The 17365-nt window shown below is 53.6% G+C and overlaps 1 protein-coding gene across 3 annotated transcripts in view; it reads right to left on the reverse strand.

Moving 5' to 3' along the window:
• Positions 1-17365, reverse strand: part of LOC134553133 (NADPH--cytochrome P450 reductase) — a 28483-nt gene that overhangs the window by 1397 nt on the left and 9721 nt on the right. For 2 of the 3 annotated variants that reach the window (XM_063402488.1, XM_063402489.1), the window contains exons 3-15: positions 14750-14939; positions 8663-8711; positions 7692-7820; positions 7132-7281; positions 6169-6293; positions 5241-5330; positions 4685-4783; positions 3816-3932; positions 2988-3106; positions 1748-1929; positions 1464-1613; positions 711-978; positions 95-240 (exon numbers count right to left, since the gene is read on the reverse strand). In XM_063402488.1, the coding sequence (XP_063258558.1) occupies positions 95-240; positions 711-978; positions 1464-1613; positions 1748-1929; positions 2988-3106; positions 3816-3932; positions 4685-4783; positions 5241-5330; positions 6169-6293; positions 7132-7281; positions 7692-7820; positions 8663-8711; positions 14750-14925 (1800 nt within the window). In that variant the 5' untranslated portion in view covers positions 14926-14939. Of the gene's footprint in view, positions 1-94; positions 241-710; positions 979-1463; positions 1614-1747; positions 1930-2987; positions 3107-3815; positions 3933-4684; positions 4784-5240; positions 5331-6168; positions 6294-7131; positions 7282-7691; positions 7821-8662; positions 8712-14749; positions 14940-15619; positions 15640-17365 lie in introns of those variants that run through there. The other variant, XM_063402490.1, reaches the window with a different exon arrangement.

Consider the following 17365-nt stretch of genomic DNA (forward strand, 5'->3'; position numbering starts at 1 on the left):
CTCATGGCTCTGGGAGACAGGGGAAGTGCTGGGTGCTCCTGCCTGCCATGGGAGTGATGCTGGGCAGCAGGAACAAGGGGGAACAGTGTGGTACCTTCTCAGCCTGCTCCCTGGAGAAGGCCACGTTGAGCTGGGTGAGGACTCCCTCCTTCTGGAAGCGGGCCAGCTCCTCCCGGTACAGGTAGTCCTCGTGCTCGCGGCGGCAGCCGTAGTAAAGCACTGTCTCGCCCACCTCTTTGCCTGCAGGGTCACACAGCCCCATCAGCTGCGCCCTGCCAGCCCCCAGCCCTGTCCCCTCCCAACCTGCCTTGTCATGACACCCCCAGCAGCCCCCAACCCTGTGCTCTCCCCCACCCTGGGCTTGCAGAGCTGCACGATGGCTTCTGGTTATAAGGGGAAGCTCAGGACTGATTCCCAGAAGTGGCCACAAGCTTTAGAATCGAGTCTGAGTGACCTGACTGTGGTTATTTGGAGGTGGGGTGGTGGCAAAGGTCAGAGAACTGCCTCAGGTCTGTCTCTGTGGCCATGAGAAGGACAAAGCATCCTCCTGTGGACAAAACCACTCAGCTCTGTTCACCCTGCCCCACCACTCTGCTTCTGGCTGGGGTCCACCAGCAATAGGAGCAGCAAAGCTGCACCCTGGAAGCACCGACTGGCCCCACAGGGTCCTGCAGCAGCTCCAGCCCCTGGGGGAGCTCCTGGGCACCCACCTTGCTGCTTCAGCCACGCCCGCTCCTGGATGAAGCCAATGAAGGGGGCGATGCCCGTGCCCGGCCCGATCATGATCACAGGCGTGCTGGGCTTGAAGGGCAGCCGGAACTGCGACTTGCGGACGTACATGGGCACCAGGGAGCTGCTCCCGTTCTGCTCAGGCACCTTGCTCTTGAGCCAGCTGGTGGCCACCCCTTTGTTCAGGCGGCCCGTCTTGGTCTCGTACTCCACTGTCACGGCACAGATGTGGATGGAGTTGGGATGAACCTGCAGGGAAGAGATGCTGGAACCAGGCAGAGAAGGAGCCCCAGCAACCCCACGCTGCTTCCTCGTGCTCAGGAATGGGGAGAAGTTTAACCTCATGTTAACACTGGGACAGCTATTCCTCCCTGTGTGCTCCTCACAGGGCTTCTGTCTTGTCCTCAACTCATCACGGGACCACTGAGCTTCCCTGGAGGTTGCCAAGAGTGATTTTTGACCAGCCCCTAAAACGCCACCTTGCCAGTCAAACGGGCAAAGAGGAGCAGGGCTCCTGAGAGTGTGGGGGTATCAGGGCACAGCTGGCTGCAGGGCGGGACTCTCCACAGACCCTGTGGGAAGCTGGGATAACTCCATGCACAGAGATCACTAAATCTGCCCCTCTCCTAGCAAATGTCACCAGGAGAAGCTCCCCATGTCCAGCTCCCAGCCGAGGGGAGCTGCAGCTGAACCGGTCCCTCCACAGCCCCGTTCCCAGCTGGAAGCACACCCACCTTGGAGGAGGAGGCGATGGAGTAGTAGCGGGCCTGCAAGCGGGGCAGGAGCTCGCACAGGTGGTCGATGGGGGGGCGCAGGGAGGGCATGTCCTGCAGGATGGCCAGGATGTTCCTGCGGGCCTCCACCACCCAGCTCAGGTACAGCGCCTGCGGGCAAGGAGGGCACGGCCGTCACAACCTCCCCACGCACGGCTGGCAGACACCCCCTCGGCCCTCTGGGTGCCTTTGGGGGATCCCCCCAGCCCCCAGCTCAGCCCAGCTGGGAAGGGCAGTGCCCCCACCTTGCCCTCAGCAGCAGATGAGGCCATTTTGCGGAGGCGCTCCTGCTCGCCGGCGTCCGTGGCGTACTGGGCCAGCTCGTAGAGCACGTTGGTGCGGGGAGGGTTGGTGATGTCCAGGTAGTAGGTCAGGGCTGTCCGGTACGACGTGGGGCAGGGGAAGGGATGCTTCTTGTTGGATTCCTCTGGAGAAGCGGGAGGGAAAGAAAAATTAAAAATCATCCATGTCCTGCTGTTATGTTAAGAGGTTTTGTGCCGGCTGCTGCACACAGTGAGGGATGGAGCAGAGTGGGCTGCAGGGAGGAGAGAGCAGCCCGTGGGTCAGAGCCCCAGCTCCACACTGAATTGCCTCCCTCCCCAGGAAGTTCCATCTCCCAGTAGCCCATTTTGTGTTTCACAGATGGTGTCTGACAGTTCAGCAGCAAAAAATACACCCTGTGTTCCCCAAGGGGTTCCCTGCCCTGAGGTGAGCATGCACAGCCCAGCAAACCCTCAGGCTAAGTAGGGGCTGCCCTCCATGGGCAATTTGGGCTCAGGCTCGATCAGATCTGGCCTCAAAAGTGTCCTCAGGCTCTGTCAGCCACGTACAGCTGTGCCAGCAGTCAAGGCTGGGGCCGTTCTGTTCAACCTTGAGAGGTCCATAAGGGACAGGAATGACAGTGTGAGGCACAGGACACTGCACAGGCAGGGGGCCACAGACTCCAGCAATGCCTTAAATCCACTTCCTCTCTAGAAACCTGGAGCTCTCTCAGGCTTCTGGGCCAGCACATCTGCTGCCTTAGCTCTGGCTGTGCTGCTCCAGGAGTGTGATGGGCAGCAGCTGCCATCTCCCTCCTGCTAGAGGCTGGCTCTGCTGGGAATGCTACTCAGGAAGAGCTCTTTGGATCAGCACACGTGCTCCCTGCTGGCAGCTCAGTCCCCAAGCCTGTGCCTCCTCCCAGGACTGAATAAGAACATCTCACACCCTCAGGGCTCTGAGGAGCTCTGGGGCTGCTGAAGGATGCTCTGGTGGGCTGATGCTCCATAATTAGGAGTTTGCTGTTACATAATTTGTTGTTGGATGGGCTCACTAAGCACATTTCACAACTGACCCACTTCAGCTGATCTCAGCAAGCAGGCTCTGAGCCCCTGCTAAAACAGCACAACACTGAGAGGGGCTGTGGGACACCTGGAGGTGTCTGAGGGTGCAGGACAGAGGCCACAGCTGCAGAACTGGAGACCCTCAGGGGTCATCCATACTCACCATCCAGGTTGTTTAGGGACATGACAGTGTCCAGGTCCGTGCCCAGGATCTCTCCAATCTGGTTCACCAGGGAGGAGTCGTTGGCTGGGTACACGGCCACGTGGTCCCCGGACTCGTACCTGGCACAGAGCAGGAGGAGAGCACATGGAGCACCTGCACCCCTCCCTGAGCACCCCCAGCAGCTCAGCCAAGGACAAGGGGGCTGGTGCAAGAGGCAGCAGGACAGGACCTGCACCATCAGGATCCACAGAGCCAGCAGTGACAGCAGCAGTGACCTTGTGGGATAAATGGTTTCCCAGGGTTTTTACAGGGGATCTCCCAGGTAACAGCAGTTTTGCCAAGAGTTCCAGCAAGGACAGGTCAATCTCCCAACAGAACAGAGCAAAGCTCCTCAAAACCTCTGCAGTTTTTATGTTAAGCCATCTGGATTCATGGCTTCCTAACAATTTAAGAATTTTAAGCCAGTGAGAGGGTTTTAAGAACAGGGCTTTATTCCCCCTGTGCTTGTACACCTAAACCAGGCAAATACAGGCAAGAGCAATCCCCAGCTCTCCCTTCTCTCACAGCTCAGCTGCCCTCTCATTTATTGAGTGCCTTCTGGACAATTCCTGCAGCTGGGACTAGGACAGGGATGTGGGATGGGATGGAGCCAACGATGTGCAAGAGCTGGGAGCAAGTCCTGGCAGGGGGATCTGGCACAGAAACCCAAAGGGGCAGTGTTAAGGAGCAAGGTCCCCTTCTGAAGTGCTGGGTGAGGCTGGTGCCACACCTTTGTTCTTTGCTCCTGATAAAACAGAGGAGTGGGGTCCAGTTCTCCCAGGGAATTACCTGATTTTGGAATTGGAGATATCCAGCTCCAGGTGCATAAAGTGCCGCTCTCCCGCCTCGTTCAGCTTGCGGTTCTCCGTAACCTGGGCCAGGAAGGGGTTCTTGGCATCAAACGGGCTGGAAGGAAAGACAAGGGTGTTCTGGGACACTCTCCTGCAGGCTTATGGAGCTCCTTGTATCCAGGCATGTTCCCTCTGACTCCACAGCAGGCTCCCATGATTTGGTTCCTGTTCCAAAGCACACTGCACCACAGCACAAAACAAATCACGATCTGCTGCTCCCCACACTGGCACAGAAAAAAGAGATCATGACTCTGCTGCTCCCCACACTGGCACAGAAAAATAGAGATCATGATCCTGCTGCTCCCCACACTGGCACAGAAAACAGATCATGATCCTGCTGCTCCACACACTGGCACAGAAAACAGATCCTTTTCCTTCTCAGCACAGCCCAGCAGTCAACAGCTTCTGTCCCATTAAGGACACATGACACAGAAGTGGATTGGAGGGATTATCACATCTCACAGAAATGTTTCAGGCTGGAATTAATGTTTAAAGCTCATCTCCCCACAGCAATACTGCCAGCAGCCATCATGCATTGGCCACTGCAGGCAAGGAAAGGTTCAGGACAGATGCTGTGGATGTACTAGCCAAACAGCACACTTGACCACAGCCATCTCCTCACCACGAATGATTCAGTAATTGGGGAATCTCAGAGCCCCAGTGGAGATCTGAGCCCATTTCTCTTGGGCAGAGACCTGCTGTGCTGCAGGAATGGCACAGCCTGTGCAGCAGGTGCTGTCAGAAACACCCAGGAGCCACCAGCCATGACCTGCCCTAGCACAGCCTGCCCAGGGGTTTGGCACTCACGGCTTCTGGTTCTCGTAGCTCTTGAGTCGGCCCATCTCCCCCGTGTAGACTTTGTTCATGTTCACGTCTGTGTGCACCACCAGCTCGTACTGCCGGATGCTGGAGGGGGAAAGGGGAGAGGAAAGAGAAAAAAAGTCAAACTGGAACCCACAAAGAACCACCAGTCTCCCTTGCTGGATTTGCTGCAGCTCAAAAACAAATGCCAATTCCACCCTTCTGCCCCTCTCGAGACAGGAGGGACCAGGCAGGCTCTGCAGAAAGCCCAAAGCAAGGGGAACCTCTCAGCCTCCCTGGAGCCTCACAACCAGCACAGCCAGCCCCAAAGGAACCAAAGCCATCATCTCCCACTCAGAACAGGAATCCAGAGCTGGGCTCAGACTCACAGCAGGACAGGCTCAGGCCAAACAGCCCCACTCCCTGCTACACTCCTGCCCTCCTTGAGTCTGGAAGGGAGGCAGTGCAGAGGAAAGGGAACAGCAGCCCAGGGCTGATGGCACAGCCACCAGTCAGAGGGGGCCAGTCTCTGACACCCGAGAGGAGCTGCTCCCAAACTCACCTGGACTCTTCTCCTGTAGCCTCCACCCCGAAGTGCTCACACACTGCTGGCCAGAACTGCTCTCTCCAGGTGATGAAGTCTTCTTCCAGGCTAGCCAAGGCAAAAGAGAGAGTCAATAACCCAGCCCTGTTCCCAGAGAAGCCACTTGAGATCCCTGTGGCCTCCTCCCATCACTGTGGGAAAAGGCATTTGCCTTTGGTACCCCCACATGCCCACAGATCACCAGGAAAGCACCTGCAGAGCACTGAGTGGGACCTGTTGCTACACCAGGCACCTCTCCCTTCCCCAGGTCTGCCAAGGAAGGCTTTGTTATTTAGGCTCAGTCTTTAAAAAACTCAGCTCTCCATTGTCCACCCCTGGCATGAGGTAACCTTCCTAAAAGGTCACGATTCCACTTATTTTTCCAGGCTCAGAGCCTTCCACATGTGGCATATCCCTCCCATAAGGCCCTGCAGACCCTAGAGGTAGAGCACAGACTGATGTAATGCCTCAAGGTGCTCAGGTGAACATAGAGGTAAAAAAACAAAAAAAAGAAAGAAAATATCATTGTCCAAGTTGGAAAATTGCTGCCTCCCACCATAAAACACGTCCCAAGAAGATTAAGCTGCCTCTTTCACTGGGATGGGTGAGTTTATCCACACAGACTGCAGCAGGGCAAAGGCAGAGGAGGCTGCAAAGCCTGCTCCAGTTGTACCCACGTGCATTTAAAGCTGATGTGGGATTTCCCAGACACAGGATCCCTTAGGATACCCAGGGAGCTGATTGTGGGAGACACAGCAGACACACACACACTCAAAAACACACCAACCCCAACAACGAGCCCTGTGGAGTTTATTTCTGTCTTGGCAGTGGAGCTGATTCCCTGCCAAGGTCCCTTCCAAGATGCTTTCAGCCAGCTCTGACCAGCCCCTCAGCCCAAGGCACTCACTTGCCATCGTCATCTCCCAGCCCCAGCTCAAAGATACGCTGGGCTCCAAGTTCCTCCAGTCTCTTGTCCACGTACTTCCCCATGGCATTGAAGTGCTCATAAGTCTTGTTCCCCAGCCCAAAGACCTGTAAGGGAACACTCATGAGCACGGAGAAGCAGGAGCTGGACTTTCCCCATCCATTTGACATCCTCTGGGCAGGTATCACCCCACAAAGGATGCAGAAGAAAGACAGTGACACCTCTCCCAGCTCCCCCATCAGCTCTCCAGTAAGAATCTACCACTGGAGAGTGTGTGGTCAGGAGGCACCAGCACCTCCCCTGAGCATGGCTGCACTTCCAAGAGCTCCTGCACATCTCCTTGTGGCACCAGTAAGAACCTGGACTGCCTGGAGACCCACTGCTGGCCTTTGCCTCCCACAAACCACACAGTGTAAGTTTGCTCACTGCTTCACACAGAGCAGCCTCACACCTCCACCAGTGGATTTTATGCTCGTTTGCAATATTATGCTGCTAAGGAACTTGGCCAGGGCTTAGGTGAGGTGGTTGTTTCTCAGCCAGTTATTCAGCTCAGCACAGGAAGGGAGCTACACACTCCTCCAAGTGGTTTAATTTGTGGGAAAAGATCCGGCCCCAGGCTGCTCAATTACCTTCTGAAGAGCAGCAGCAGCCTGTAGCTCATTTACAGACTTGTATTCAGTGCCTGCAGGGCTGTTTGGGGCTGTTCATACCAGGAAACCCTAACGATTTAGGGAGTGGAGAGAGAACTCTGACATTTGCATTTAAAGCCTCCAGATGTACATTTGCAAGTGTCCACAAAACCTGGGCAGGAAGACAGCAAGGACCTCATCCCAGGCAAGGTGTAAAAGGCACAGACATCAAGTTGGGCCTTTCCCCAAGCCACTCTGGAGGGCTCTTGGCCTTCCTGCCCAGATGCAACACAAAAACTGGAACGGGGCCACTTACTGCAAAGCGGAGACCCGACAGGTCAGCATCAGCCTCCTGCAGCCAGTCGTAGAAATCCTGGGCATTGTCTGTGGGATCCCCCTCTCCATAGGTGGCCATGCAAAACACAGCCAAGGACTTGTCGATCTCAGAGAGGCGACTCAGGTCTGACTGCAACCAGAGAAAAGAAGGAACCTTCAAGGATCCCACACTGTGGCTGTTGGGCAATTCCTATTCCCACAGCATGGGTATGCGAATGGGACCACGCGTTTACAGAAGGGGTTGGGAAAGGCCAAACCCACCCAAAATGGCAGGGAAAATACAGGCAACCATCCTGACTGGACTGCAAATTAATATCTCTACCACACCAGAAAAGTAATGGGATTTTCCATACAAGGCTTTAAGGGATCAGGAGAATGCAGAATGGTAAGGACCAAGCCTGTATCTGCATCTCTCAGGATGATCCTTTCTCTCCCAAATGACACAACTGTCCCTTGGCCAGGTTCATTGGATTTTTTAGGGAGAACTAAAAGGTTGTTACTATCCCAAGCATATCCCAAGGCTGTTCAGGGCTAAATTACCAGGTCATACTCCTCTGGATCTGCTGCCATGCCCCGGAGGCCATAGCGATGGGCATCTTTGGAGAGGCGATTGGCAAACTCCTCTGCTGTGCCCGTCTGGGAACCGTAGAAAACCACTATATTTCGGCCCTGGGGAAAAAGAAAAATCCCTTTTAAATGGTGATTAGTCATTTGGCAAAGGCATGGATGAAGCACAGACAAAGGAAATGCCTGAGATCGGGAATCCTGGACTGCAACCTAGAGGCAACCAGGAGTCTGCGCTTGCACAGGACTCCAAGGGTTTGGCAGAAAACTCAAGGCTGAGCTGTTAATGAGAACACGACTCTTGCCACTCTCAGAGGGGAGACTCAGGTCAGACTGAAACCCAAAGCAAAGAATAAACCTTCCAGATTTATTCCCAACTCTGAGGCTGCAGCGCGACTGCTGGAAACAGGGAACACCCTGGATGAGAATGCAGAACTTGCCAAAGACTCTGGGCAGGTGCCTAAGCACCAGAGCTCCTGCTCTGCTGCAAGCCAGCTACTTTGAAGTAAAATGGAAAATGCATCCAGCCCTTTTTTCTTCCTCTGCTTCCTCCTGTGTCCAGACCAGCAGAGTCAAAAGCTGACAGTTCTGTGTACAACAATTCCCATTCCACAGCCAGCCAGTTTGGGAACCAACCACACAGATAAACAACTGCCAGCCAATGGCTTTAAAGTCTCTGCCATTTCCCTCCTGACTTTGATCTCATATTACATTATTTTTTTCCACCGAATTTTCACTTTAGCTTCTTCTCCAAGAACAGCTCTCAGGCACAGACTAAAAGAGCTATTCCTGGCTGCTCACACAGCCTTCCTCTGGATGCTCTCTGCAGCAGGCATGTGTCTGTATCCAAACCAGCTCCTCCTGCTGACAGTTTCCAGAGGAAATCAGGACTGACATGGGCTCCCCCAGCTCCCCAGCACCCCTTGGAGGCAGAACAAGCAGCTTACCGTCTTCTTCATCTTCTCGATGAAGCTGTTGTCTCTCACTGGAGCTACTCTGAAAGACAGGAGGAACCTCTTTTCAGATGAGCATGTTCATTTCTGAGGTCAGGAATAAGCAAGTGGGGGAAAAGTGGCCTCCAGATCTCAGGAAAGCTGCCCAAAAGGGTGTGAATCCCCACTGACCACTGTTATCTACCCTGTCCCAGGGATGGCCATTGCTCAACCACAGGGCTTCTGCACACAGCCATGGGGCAGGGACTTGGAGCACAGGCGAAAAGTTGAGCCCCTGCCTGACCCTGTCAGGGAATCCTCCCACAGGAAAAGCCCAGGCACTCAGCCCTGCCTACCAGGAAACCTTTATCAACTGCTCTGAGAGGTTTCCCAGCTGAGCAGGTTAAAGAATCTCAGAGGAGCAGGTCTCCAGATAAGTCACAGGGGCCGAGCCATTGTTTGAAAGGGAATGCAGAACTCCCTGCTTCCCACACCACCGTGGGCAGGCAGGATCAGTCCTGAGCCACGCTCCCCAGGGCACATCCCCCAAACCTGAAGGCAAACAGGGCTAAAAATCAGCTGTTTCAACCTCAAAACAGCATGCCAGACATGAGTCCCAGAGCTGGGGAGCCCTGGGGAGCAGGCACACACAGCTGATCAGACCCACAGAACTCCCAGCAAGGCAATCACTGCCAGCCATTCCATGCTGGGTTCCCATTCCCAGGACGGATCTCCTGCACAGAACATTTGCATTATTGTATGGACATGGCTTTCCCTAGCTTAGGAGCAGAGCCAGAAATATGGAGGTGGGGATTCACACTGCTGTGGCTGCCCTGTTAGGGAGGGAGCCAGAAGAGCTTTGCTATCCTTAGCCCATCTTTGGATTTTCAGTGTCATGGAGTGAAAACAGCCCAGCCCTGGGGACCCTGGGAGTCTCACAAGCAGAGGTGACCATAGCTACAGTCAGATTAGGTGCTGGGAGCTTTTCAGAGCAGGCAAGGACAGCAGCTCCCTTGCTGTCCTCCCCACCAAAACTCTGGTAGCAGGGAAGATGAACGTGGGACCCGTTCCCATCCCACAATGGAAGAATGCAAGGCTGGGTCTCCTGTGGGAAGATAGAAACCTCCAGGCAAAAAACAAATGGTTTTGGCTCCAGCCCATGTGAGAATGTGAAGAGCTTGCTAACAGTTTCCTCAGCTCTGTAGCCCAGAGGGAGGGATCCTGCGGATGTGCCGAGGCATTTGTGGAGAGCACACACACATGCAGAGCAGCAGGGTGGGGGACGCTCATAAAACACCCCTTCGAGCACCCCTTGCTACCCAAAGGGATCAAGGAGCTCCCTAACTGGGCCTGACAGCTCTGAGCACCACCAGTCTCATACAAAAGACAAAGCACACACAAAGGACAAGCAAAGCCGACCCTAGAAAGCTCCCCAAGGCAGCCAGGGGAGCTGCTTCACACCCCTGCTTGGCTCTCTCAGCAGTTAACAGTCTCCCCATGCTGTCATCTGTCCCCTGTTGGGAACAGGGATATCACAAATATCTCAAGGGAGCAGCCCCAGCCCTGCCCATGCTGCAGCCAGGACAGGGGCTCGAGAGAGCTCTCAAGGCACAGCTCTCGCTTAGTTTTTGGCTCCTTGGTGAACTTCTTTAATTCCTGCCCTCTGCAATCAAGATCCAATTAAAACAACTGTCGGGTTAACTACTAAACTGAATACTTTTAAAGGAGAAGAAAAAGAAAAGTTTTAGATCCTTTCAACAAGCTCCCTTTGGAAGAGAAAAGGGAGCAGCACATGGAGCTCGTCCATTTTCAAAGGAGGCAACCCTGCACTGAAGTGAGTGCTGGAGAACAGGCTGTGGCTCAGAAGAAATAATGAGCCTGGCTTTATAAAAAAAGGCTACACAACTCCCTGAAATTGCTTCATCAGGGTGGCCTGAAAATCTGAGCAGTGAAAACACACAGGCACCAAAGGCAGAAACTACACTCATTTTCACTGCTCTGCCAGGAAAACTTGGAAGAGAAAGTTTGTCCTCAGCAAGGACGGCTCTTACAGCTTAGACAGCTCAGGGTAGCAGCTACAAGCACCAGAAGAAGCACTGGGTGGAGGGAAGGGGATTAACCCCATTGTCACAGTGAGTCTGCAGCTTTTAAAGCTCTCCCACCCTTGGTGAGAGCCCACAGCGCAAACAACTCCCAGGGCTCTCTGTCACTTTGGTTTCAGGAGAAAGAAAGGACAGGGAGGAAGCTCCCAACAGCAACAATACCAAAGTCTGTCTCAGCTGAACACCTCTCCTGTTCCCGTGGCTTTCCTGCTCAAAGCACAGATACATCCAGAAGTGATGACACAGCCTGGATGGTGCACAGAAACTGAGCACCGACAGCAGGGTCTCCTCTGGAGCAGCCTACTGCCAAGCAGAGCCTCTCCCCTTCCTTCTCCTCCTGTTGCACAGGGAGGAGGCACCCACTCCACCCAGCTCTGGAGCTGGAAGGATCCCGCCAGCCCATCAGGCAGAGTAACTCACCTGGCCACGGCCGGCTCTTCCTGCGGGGCCGAGTACACACAGCCCATGGCAGGGCAGGGAGCAGGCAGACAAAGAGTCCAGGGCGGCCGTGTGTCTGCAAAGGGAGCTGTGGGGGGACGGACCTAACTTAGCTCTGGAGCCACAGGCACACAGGCCTCTCCATTCTGCTCCTCCTGGGCGTTAAAACCAAGCGTCAGCCTTTTGTTGAGGAGAAGAGAGCCGGCACAAAAGGTCCCGGCACGGGTCATAGCAGGAGCGGTCCCGTCCACTCCGATCCTCCTGGTGGGGCTTTGGAAGTTACTGAGTGGATCTGCGCAGTGCTGAGAAACTGCAACATCTGGCAGCAGTGGCAGAAAGGAATTAGGAGTGGAGAATGAAACCTCCCAGGATCCTCCGCAGCACACGTCCCTCTCCCATCCGCACGGAGCAGGGGACGGGACACAAAACCCTCCCCCAGCCTCGTTCCCTTGGAAACTGTTTATATCACAGCTGCTTTTATACATATTCTTCTATTAAAAAAAAAAAAAAAAGGGGGAAAAAAGCTTGATGCTGTAGCTGAATGAAACGATTCCAGACACTGCGTGAGCAGCGCTTCGGGTAACTATGGCAGTGCCATTACGGAGGCAGCTCAAAGGAGTTTGTTTTCCTCAGGATCCTATTAAATTAAATTAGAGATGGTCTCTCTCACACACACAGGCAGCAGAGAGCTAATCAGGCAAAGGACTTGGAGCAATTCCTGCCACAGGAAGCCCTAAAAGTACCAGGGAATGGATTTCTGCATAGCTGCAGAACAGAGATAAGCCAGTTTCTGTCCCAAACAATGTTAAAGAAGGGGGAGAAGGGAGAGGGTGATACTCAGCATACCAATGGCTGTCCCACCTGCATCTCCCCAGGATGACTGTCTGCAGAGTGGGGACAGAAGAAGGGAAAGAAATCTGTGATTGAGAAACTTGCAGAGGAGGAGCAGCCAAAGAACAAAAATTCCTGCATTCCCCAGCAATGGCCCTGTGTGGTGGCTGTGGCTGCGTGGTGATCCAGAGCTGCTCTCCCTAATGACATCTGCAGAGCAGGCTGCAGGGAGGGCTGCTCTGGTGGTTTTAATTAAGTCTGAAAATGGTCAAAACACAAGCAAAGCTCAGTCAGTGGGATCCCAGCCTGGCCCACATACACGTGTTACATGTCACAGGTACGGGACACCTCATATGCAGGAAACCACAGCGTGTGCTGGGTTCTGTCCCCTCTGTGGGCACTTTGGGCAGGAAAACAGCTCCACTTGGCTCAAGGGTGGAGATCAGCAGCTGATCCTTCTCTGAGCTGTGGCTGAACCTGGAGATGCATTGCTGGGGCAAGATCATGATGATTCCCAGGCCACGCAGAGAGACCCCAGCTCAGCTGCCATGCAGAACAGGGCATCTCAACCACGCATCTGCTCTCCCACCATCAAGGGCAGTAAACAACAATGGCATTTCCTTTGCAGACTCTGCTGAGCTGACATGGTTTTATGAAGGTGTGCTGTCCTCAAAAACCCCAGAAGGGCACAGAGGTGCTGCATGCTGTGTTTAGGTCAGAGACTCTGCTTGCACTCTTCAGCATTGCAAAGAAATTGCTAAAGCAGCAGCTGTTGTGATGTGCCTGAATTGTTACTGAGCACCTTCATCCTCCAGTAGTCTGAGGCTGGAGCTGGGGGGCCAAAGTGACACAACAGAAACCATCACCCAATGCCATCAGATAAAGCAGTTCAGGACACTTTGGCAAAGCTGCAGAGAATGAGCTGAAGAAATGCAACCCCTCTAAAGGTCAAGGCTCTCCACTCTAGCCAGAGAGAGCCCCACTGAAGCCTCTCTGCCTTCATGGGTCTGGGACAGCTTCCCTGCCTGCCCAGGGGCCCACCTGCCATATCCAGCCAGCCACAGGCAGAGATTGTCAGTGTGATCCTGATTTGCTCGTTTATCAGAAAGGAAACTCCACCCCAGACTCAAGGATTACAGGAGGGAAGGAAACCCAAGGCTGACCAAGCTTGTTTTCCCACTCATTTTCCTCCCAGTTCCAGGAGTCCCATAAAATCCCACTGCAAAAGCTGCAGGAGGTCATTGTCTCTGTCCTGAAGGACGGATGTGCCACCAGCCACAGCCTTGGCTTTTAGGGTCACACTGCCCTCAGACCAGCTTGATACAATGACCACAGCAGGGCTGCAGCAGGGTACAGGGGAAAAGCACTTCACAGCCCCTCTCACCCTGCACCTGCCTGGCTGACACTTTCCCAAAGTGCAGTTGAGTCAGACAACTTGCAGAACAACCTCACCTCTCTGGTTATCAGCACCAGGAGGTGCTGCTGTTCCACATCTCCCATCAGGAGCAGTTGCTCCCTCCAGCTGTCCCTCTCAGGGACAGAGAGGGCAGCACAGACCCCACAGAGGAAACAAAGTGCCTGTGAGGCAGCTCAGAGCCAGGGCCTGCAGCCAGGCTGGGATGGAAGCCCATGTGCAGCAGAACAAGGTGGTAACACACAACCAGAAGTCAAAGCTTCTCTGCAAGGTCACCACAGCCTCTGGAAGAGCTGCACATGATGGGCTGTAGGTGGATCAGTCACAAGGACGGGGAGCACGGGAGCCCAGGCTGTGCCATGCCAGGATCCAGTTTCAGGTGGATAGATGCCCTTTCCCCAGCCAGCTCAGCTCTCACTGCAGCACAGCCATTCTTACAATCTCCAGAGGAGACCACGTGCACTGACACACACAGCCCTGGCTGGCAGGCATGGAGGGAAAGCATCCCAGCAATCCAACAGAACACATTCCCAAAGTAAGGATGGGCAGGCACGGGCAGCTGGGCTGCTGCCAGCCATGTGTGCACCCATCTGCACAAGGGACCACTGCCAGGGACTCTGCTGCCCTTTAAAACCCTCCCAGCCAGAAAATACTTCCTGCAACACCAGAAACAAAGAATGAGCAAAAAAGTCCAGCAGAAAACTGATATTGAGTTTGGAATGTGACAGATGAAAGGAATGAAATGCACCCAGATCTCCACCTGTGAGGCTCGTCCCTGGTCCCAAGCCCTTTGCAGAAGACAGGGTGGAACAAAGCTCTCCCTCTCCCAATCCAGTCTCCCACTGCTGTGGTAGCTTAGCATCAAAAGCCAATCTAGTCTTACAGGAGCTGCCAAGCAGCTCATCCCAGGAACTATCTGCCAGCTTTCCAAGACTATTCCTTTCCTTCATAGCTAAGAGTAGATAAAATCTCCAACAGGAAACCTGTTTAGGAGCAAGTCCACCTATCTCCAGATTTACCTAAATGTGACTTCTATCAGAAAACACCGATAATTAAATGCTTAAGAGTTCTGAAGTACAGCCAGAGGCTTTCCTGCCTTGCTCTTGAAAGGCCAATTCCCAATCTGGGCCACACGGTGGGGTAAGGCAGAACTGCAGCCTGGCTCTTCCACCGGAATCTCTGCATTGTGAGCAGAACACACAGCAGAGAAACGCCCCCTCACCGACCTCCCACAGTCCAGCTGAGCCTCCCAGAACCCACCACAAGCAAGACAGAAAAGCCCCACTGGTGCCACGCAGGCTGGGAATTGTTACTTACACTGTCTGCACCTGCATTTTGGGGAGGTCAGGCACTTCCTCCTTTTTCTTGCGGAAGAAGAACCAGTAGGTAAAAAGTCCAGTGATGAGGGAGATGAGGAACACGTCCATCATGCTGAAGAGAGAGTCCTGCTGGGCAATGCTGTCGGCAGCTGGGTCCATGCTGGGCTCCCCCATGGCAGTCAGAGGCACTGTGAGCAAGGAAAAACAATGAGCATCAGCAGCCACACGGGACAGCATTAAAGGACATCCAGAAAATGCTTTTTGCTTTACATTTAGTCTTAGGAGCACAAGGCTGCCCAACAACTCTTTGGATAGAGGCCTTGCATCACAGCTCTGCAAGGCTCTTCTGTGCCCCAAGGTGTCGCACCAAGCTTTTCCCTTCCTCTTGGATCCATGCTGATCCAACTGAAGTATTTCTGCTCTCCCTCTGCCAGCAGCATCAGAGCAGCCCCACACTCCAGCCAAGGAGCCAAACCAGGCTCCTACTGACACCCCAGCAACATTCAACAGGGACTCCTGGCCAGCCTTTACTAAAGCCCTCACCACAGAGCCCCTGGGGTGTCCTGGAGGATGACTCCACTCTTCCAGTCACCACACAGATCTGGGGCTTTCTCCCTCCTTCCCACAAGGTGACAAGATGCCCTGGCCCCACTGCTGTGCTGATAAACCACAGAGTAGGACTGTGCCAACAGCTCCCATGAGCATCCCCACAACAGGTTGTTACAACACAAATTAGGAATACTTCTCATTTACTCCACTGCAGATTGGATTTACTATCCACCTCTTCCTGGGCCTCTGGCTTCCAGGATCCCCTCCATGACCTCCCCCAGTTTAACCCCATCTCCTTGAATTACTCCTGTCCACTTACCAAGGCAGAGTTCAGGTGATTTGGGCCTTCCCCACAACCATACCCAGAGTCTGTGGTGGCACAAGGGTGAACAGCCAGCCCTTAAATGCCCAAGCTGCCCTATGGCCCCTGTCCTTCCCCTGGGGAGCCACCCATCCCTCCCTCCCTCTGCTGTGCCAAAGCTCTGAACTCCTCCGACCCTAATCCAGATGGCAAGATTATCTTCCCTACATGCAAGGACACACTCTGTCCAAGTAAACAGATAATTAACTCAAAACTTGATTTGGAAGGGCAAAGTGACTCTCTCCTTGTACTTGGGCATCCTGCCAACCCGGAAGACCATGGACATTTGAACTTGCACCCAGAAAAGTGACTCAGAGCCGTGGTGTGCCACAGGAGGGAAAGGGTACGTGCCATGGCTGAGAAATAAAAGTGACTGAAGTTCAAGGCTATGCTAATAATTCAGGAGATGGGAAGAAAAGGAAAGGTGATGCTTAGGGAACACTAATGAGGGAGAAACCAGGTACAACCTTCAGCAAAGATCAACCCCTTGTTGTTACCCCCACAAGGGAAGTGCAGCTCCAGACAACACACAGCCCCGTGCCACAGGGCACCAGCTATAAAAGCACCCTGTGGAGCAGGGAGAAGTCCACAGCCACATGGCAGTGACCCTGGGTGGGTACTCTGGCAACCCAATGAGTGTTCAACCCATAAGAAGCTTCATTTGGTGGGGAATTTGGCAAGTAACTGCATTACAAAGGGCACTTAAACACCACTGCAAAGCTTCCCATTAGGTTTCCACAGAAGACACCAAGGCAGGGTGTTGGAAGAAAAGCAGGAGTGATGTGACTGCAGACAAGCAAATTGCACATTCCTCTCCATCAGACAGGTCACCCTGTCCTCCCTCCTTGCAAACAGGCTTTCCATCACCAGATCTTGGAGCCAAGCAAGAGCTGGATGTTACTTCTGTACAACTGTAGACTAAACTGTGAGTTAAAGCCTCCACAACTGGGGCTTAGTTGCCAAAAAGGCAAAGCTCCCAGGAGGATCCCTCTCCTCCTCCTTATCTGGTTTCAGTAAACCACCAAGGAGTGGGTCTGGCAACCAGCACCAGGGGAATGTGCTGGTGGGGGAAGAATGTTGCTGGTTTATTGCTTTTATTCCTGATGAAAGCTCAGAAATTTTAATTATAAGCTCTTCTCCTCTTCCCCTCTGTCACCAACCCATAGGAATTTCAGCCAATCTCAGCCAAAACCTGCCAGGTAACACTTCATTTTACAGAGTTTTGGGGTTTTGGTTCTTGCCATCTCACTTATCACTTGAATTGCCTGTTACATCTCAGGGCAAAAAAGCCCTGAGGGCAGTGGTCCATGACTCCTGGGGAGCCTCAACTGCTGCCTGTGCACAGCACAGCCCAACTCTGCAGAGAGATGGAGGAATCACAGGTATGAGTAAATATAAGGGAACTTTCTAAGGTGGGTCAGTTTTTTCAGTAGCAGCTTTATTGCCCAAATTACACAAGGGTGGACAATTCCCCTCATACAGGGCAGTGATGGCCATGTCAGGATAATTATCCTCAGAACAGCCTGTCTTTAACTCACTTTCCCTGAAAATCTCAAGGCACATAAGGCAATGACAAACCTTTGCTCAGAGGGAGCCACAAATAAAAACAAGGCTGATGGAGAGCAAGCTGAGCTGGTTTGGGGAAGGAGCTGCAGCTCTTTCCCTTCTGAGCACCAAACCCAGCAGCAGCTGAGCCCTGGGAAA

The sequence above is a fragment of the Prinia subflava genome, chromosome 8, assembly GCF_021018805.1.
Source record: "Prinia subflava isolate CZ2003 ecotype Zambia chromosome 8, Cam_Psub_1.2, whole genome shotgun sequence".
In the NCBI taxonomy this organism is placed as follows: domain Eukaryota; kingdom Metazoa; phylum Chordata; class Aves; order Passeriformes; family Cisticolidae; genus Prinia; species Prinia subflava.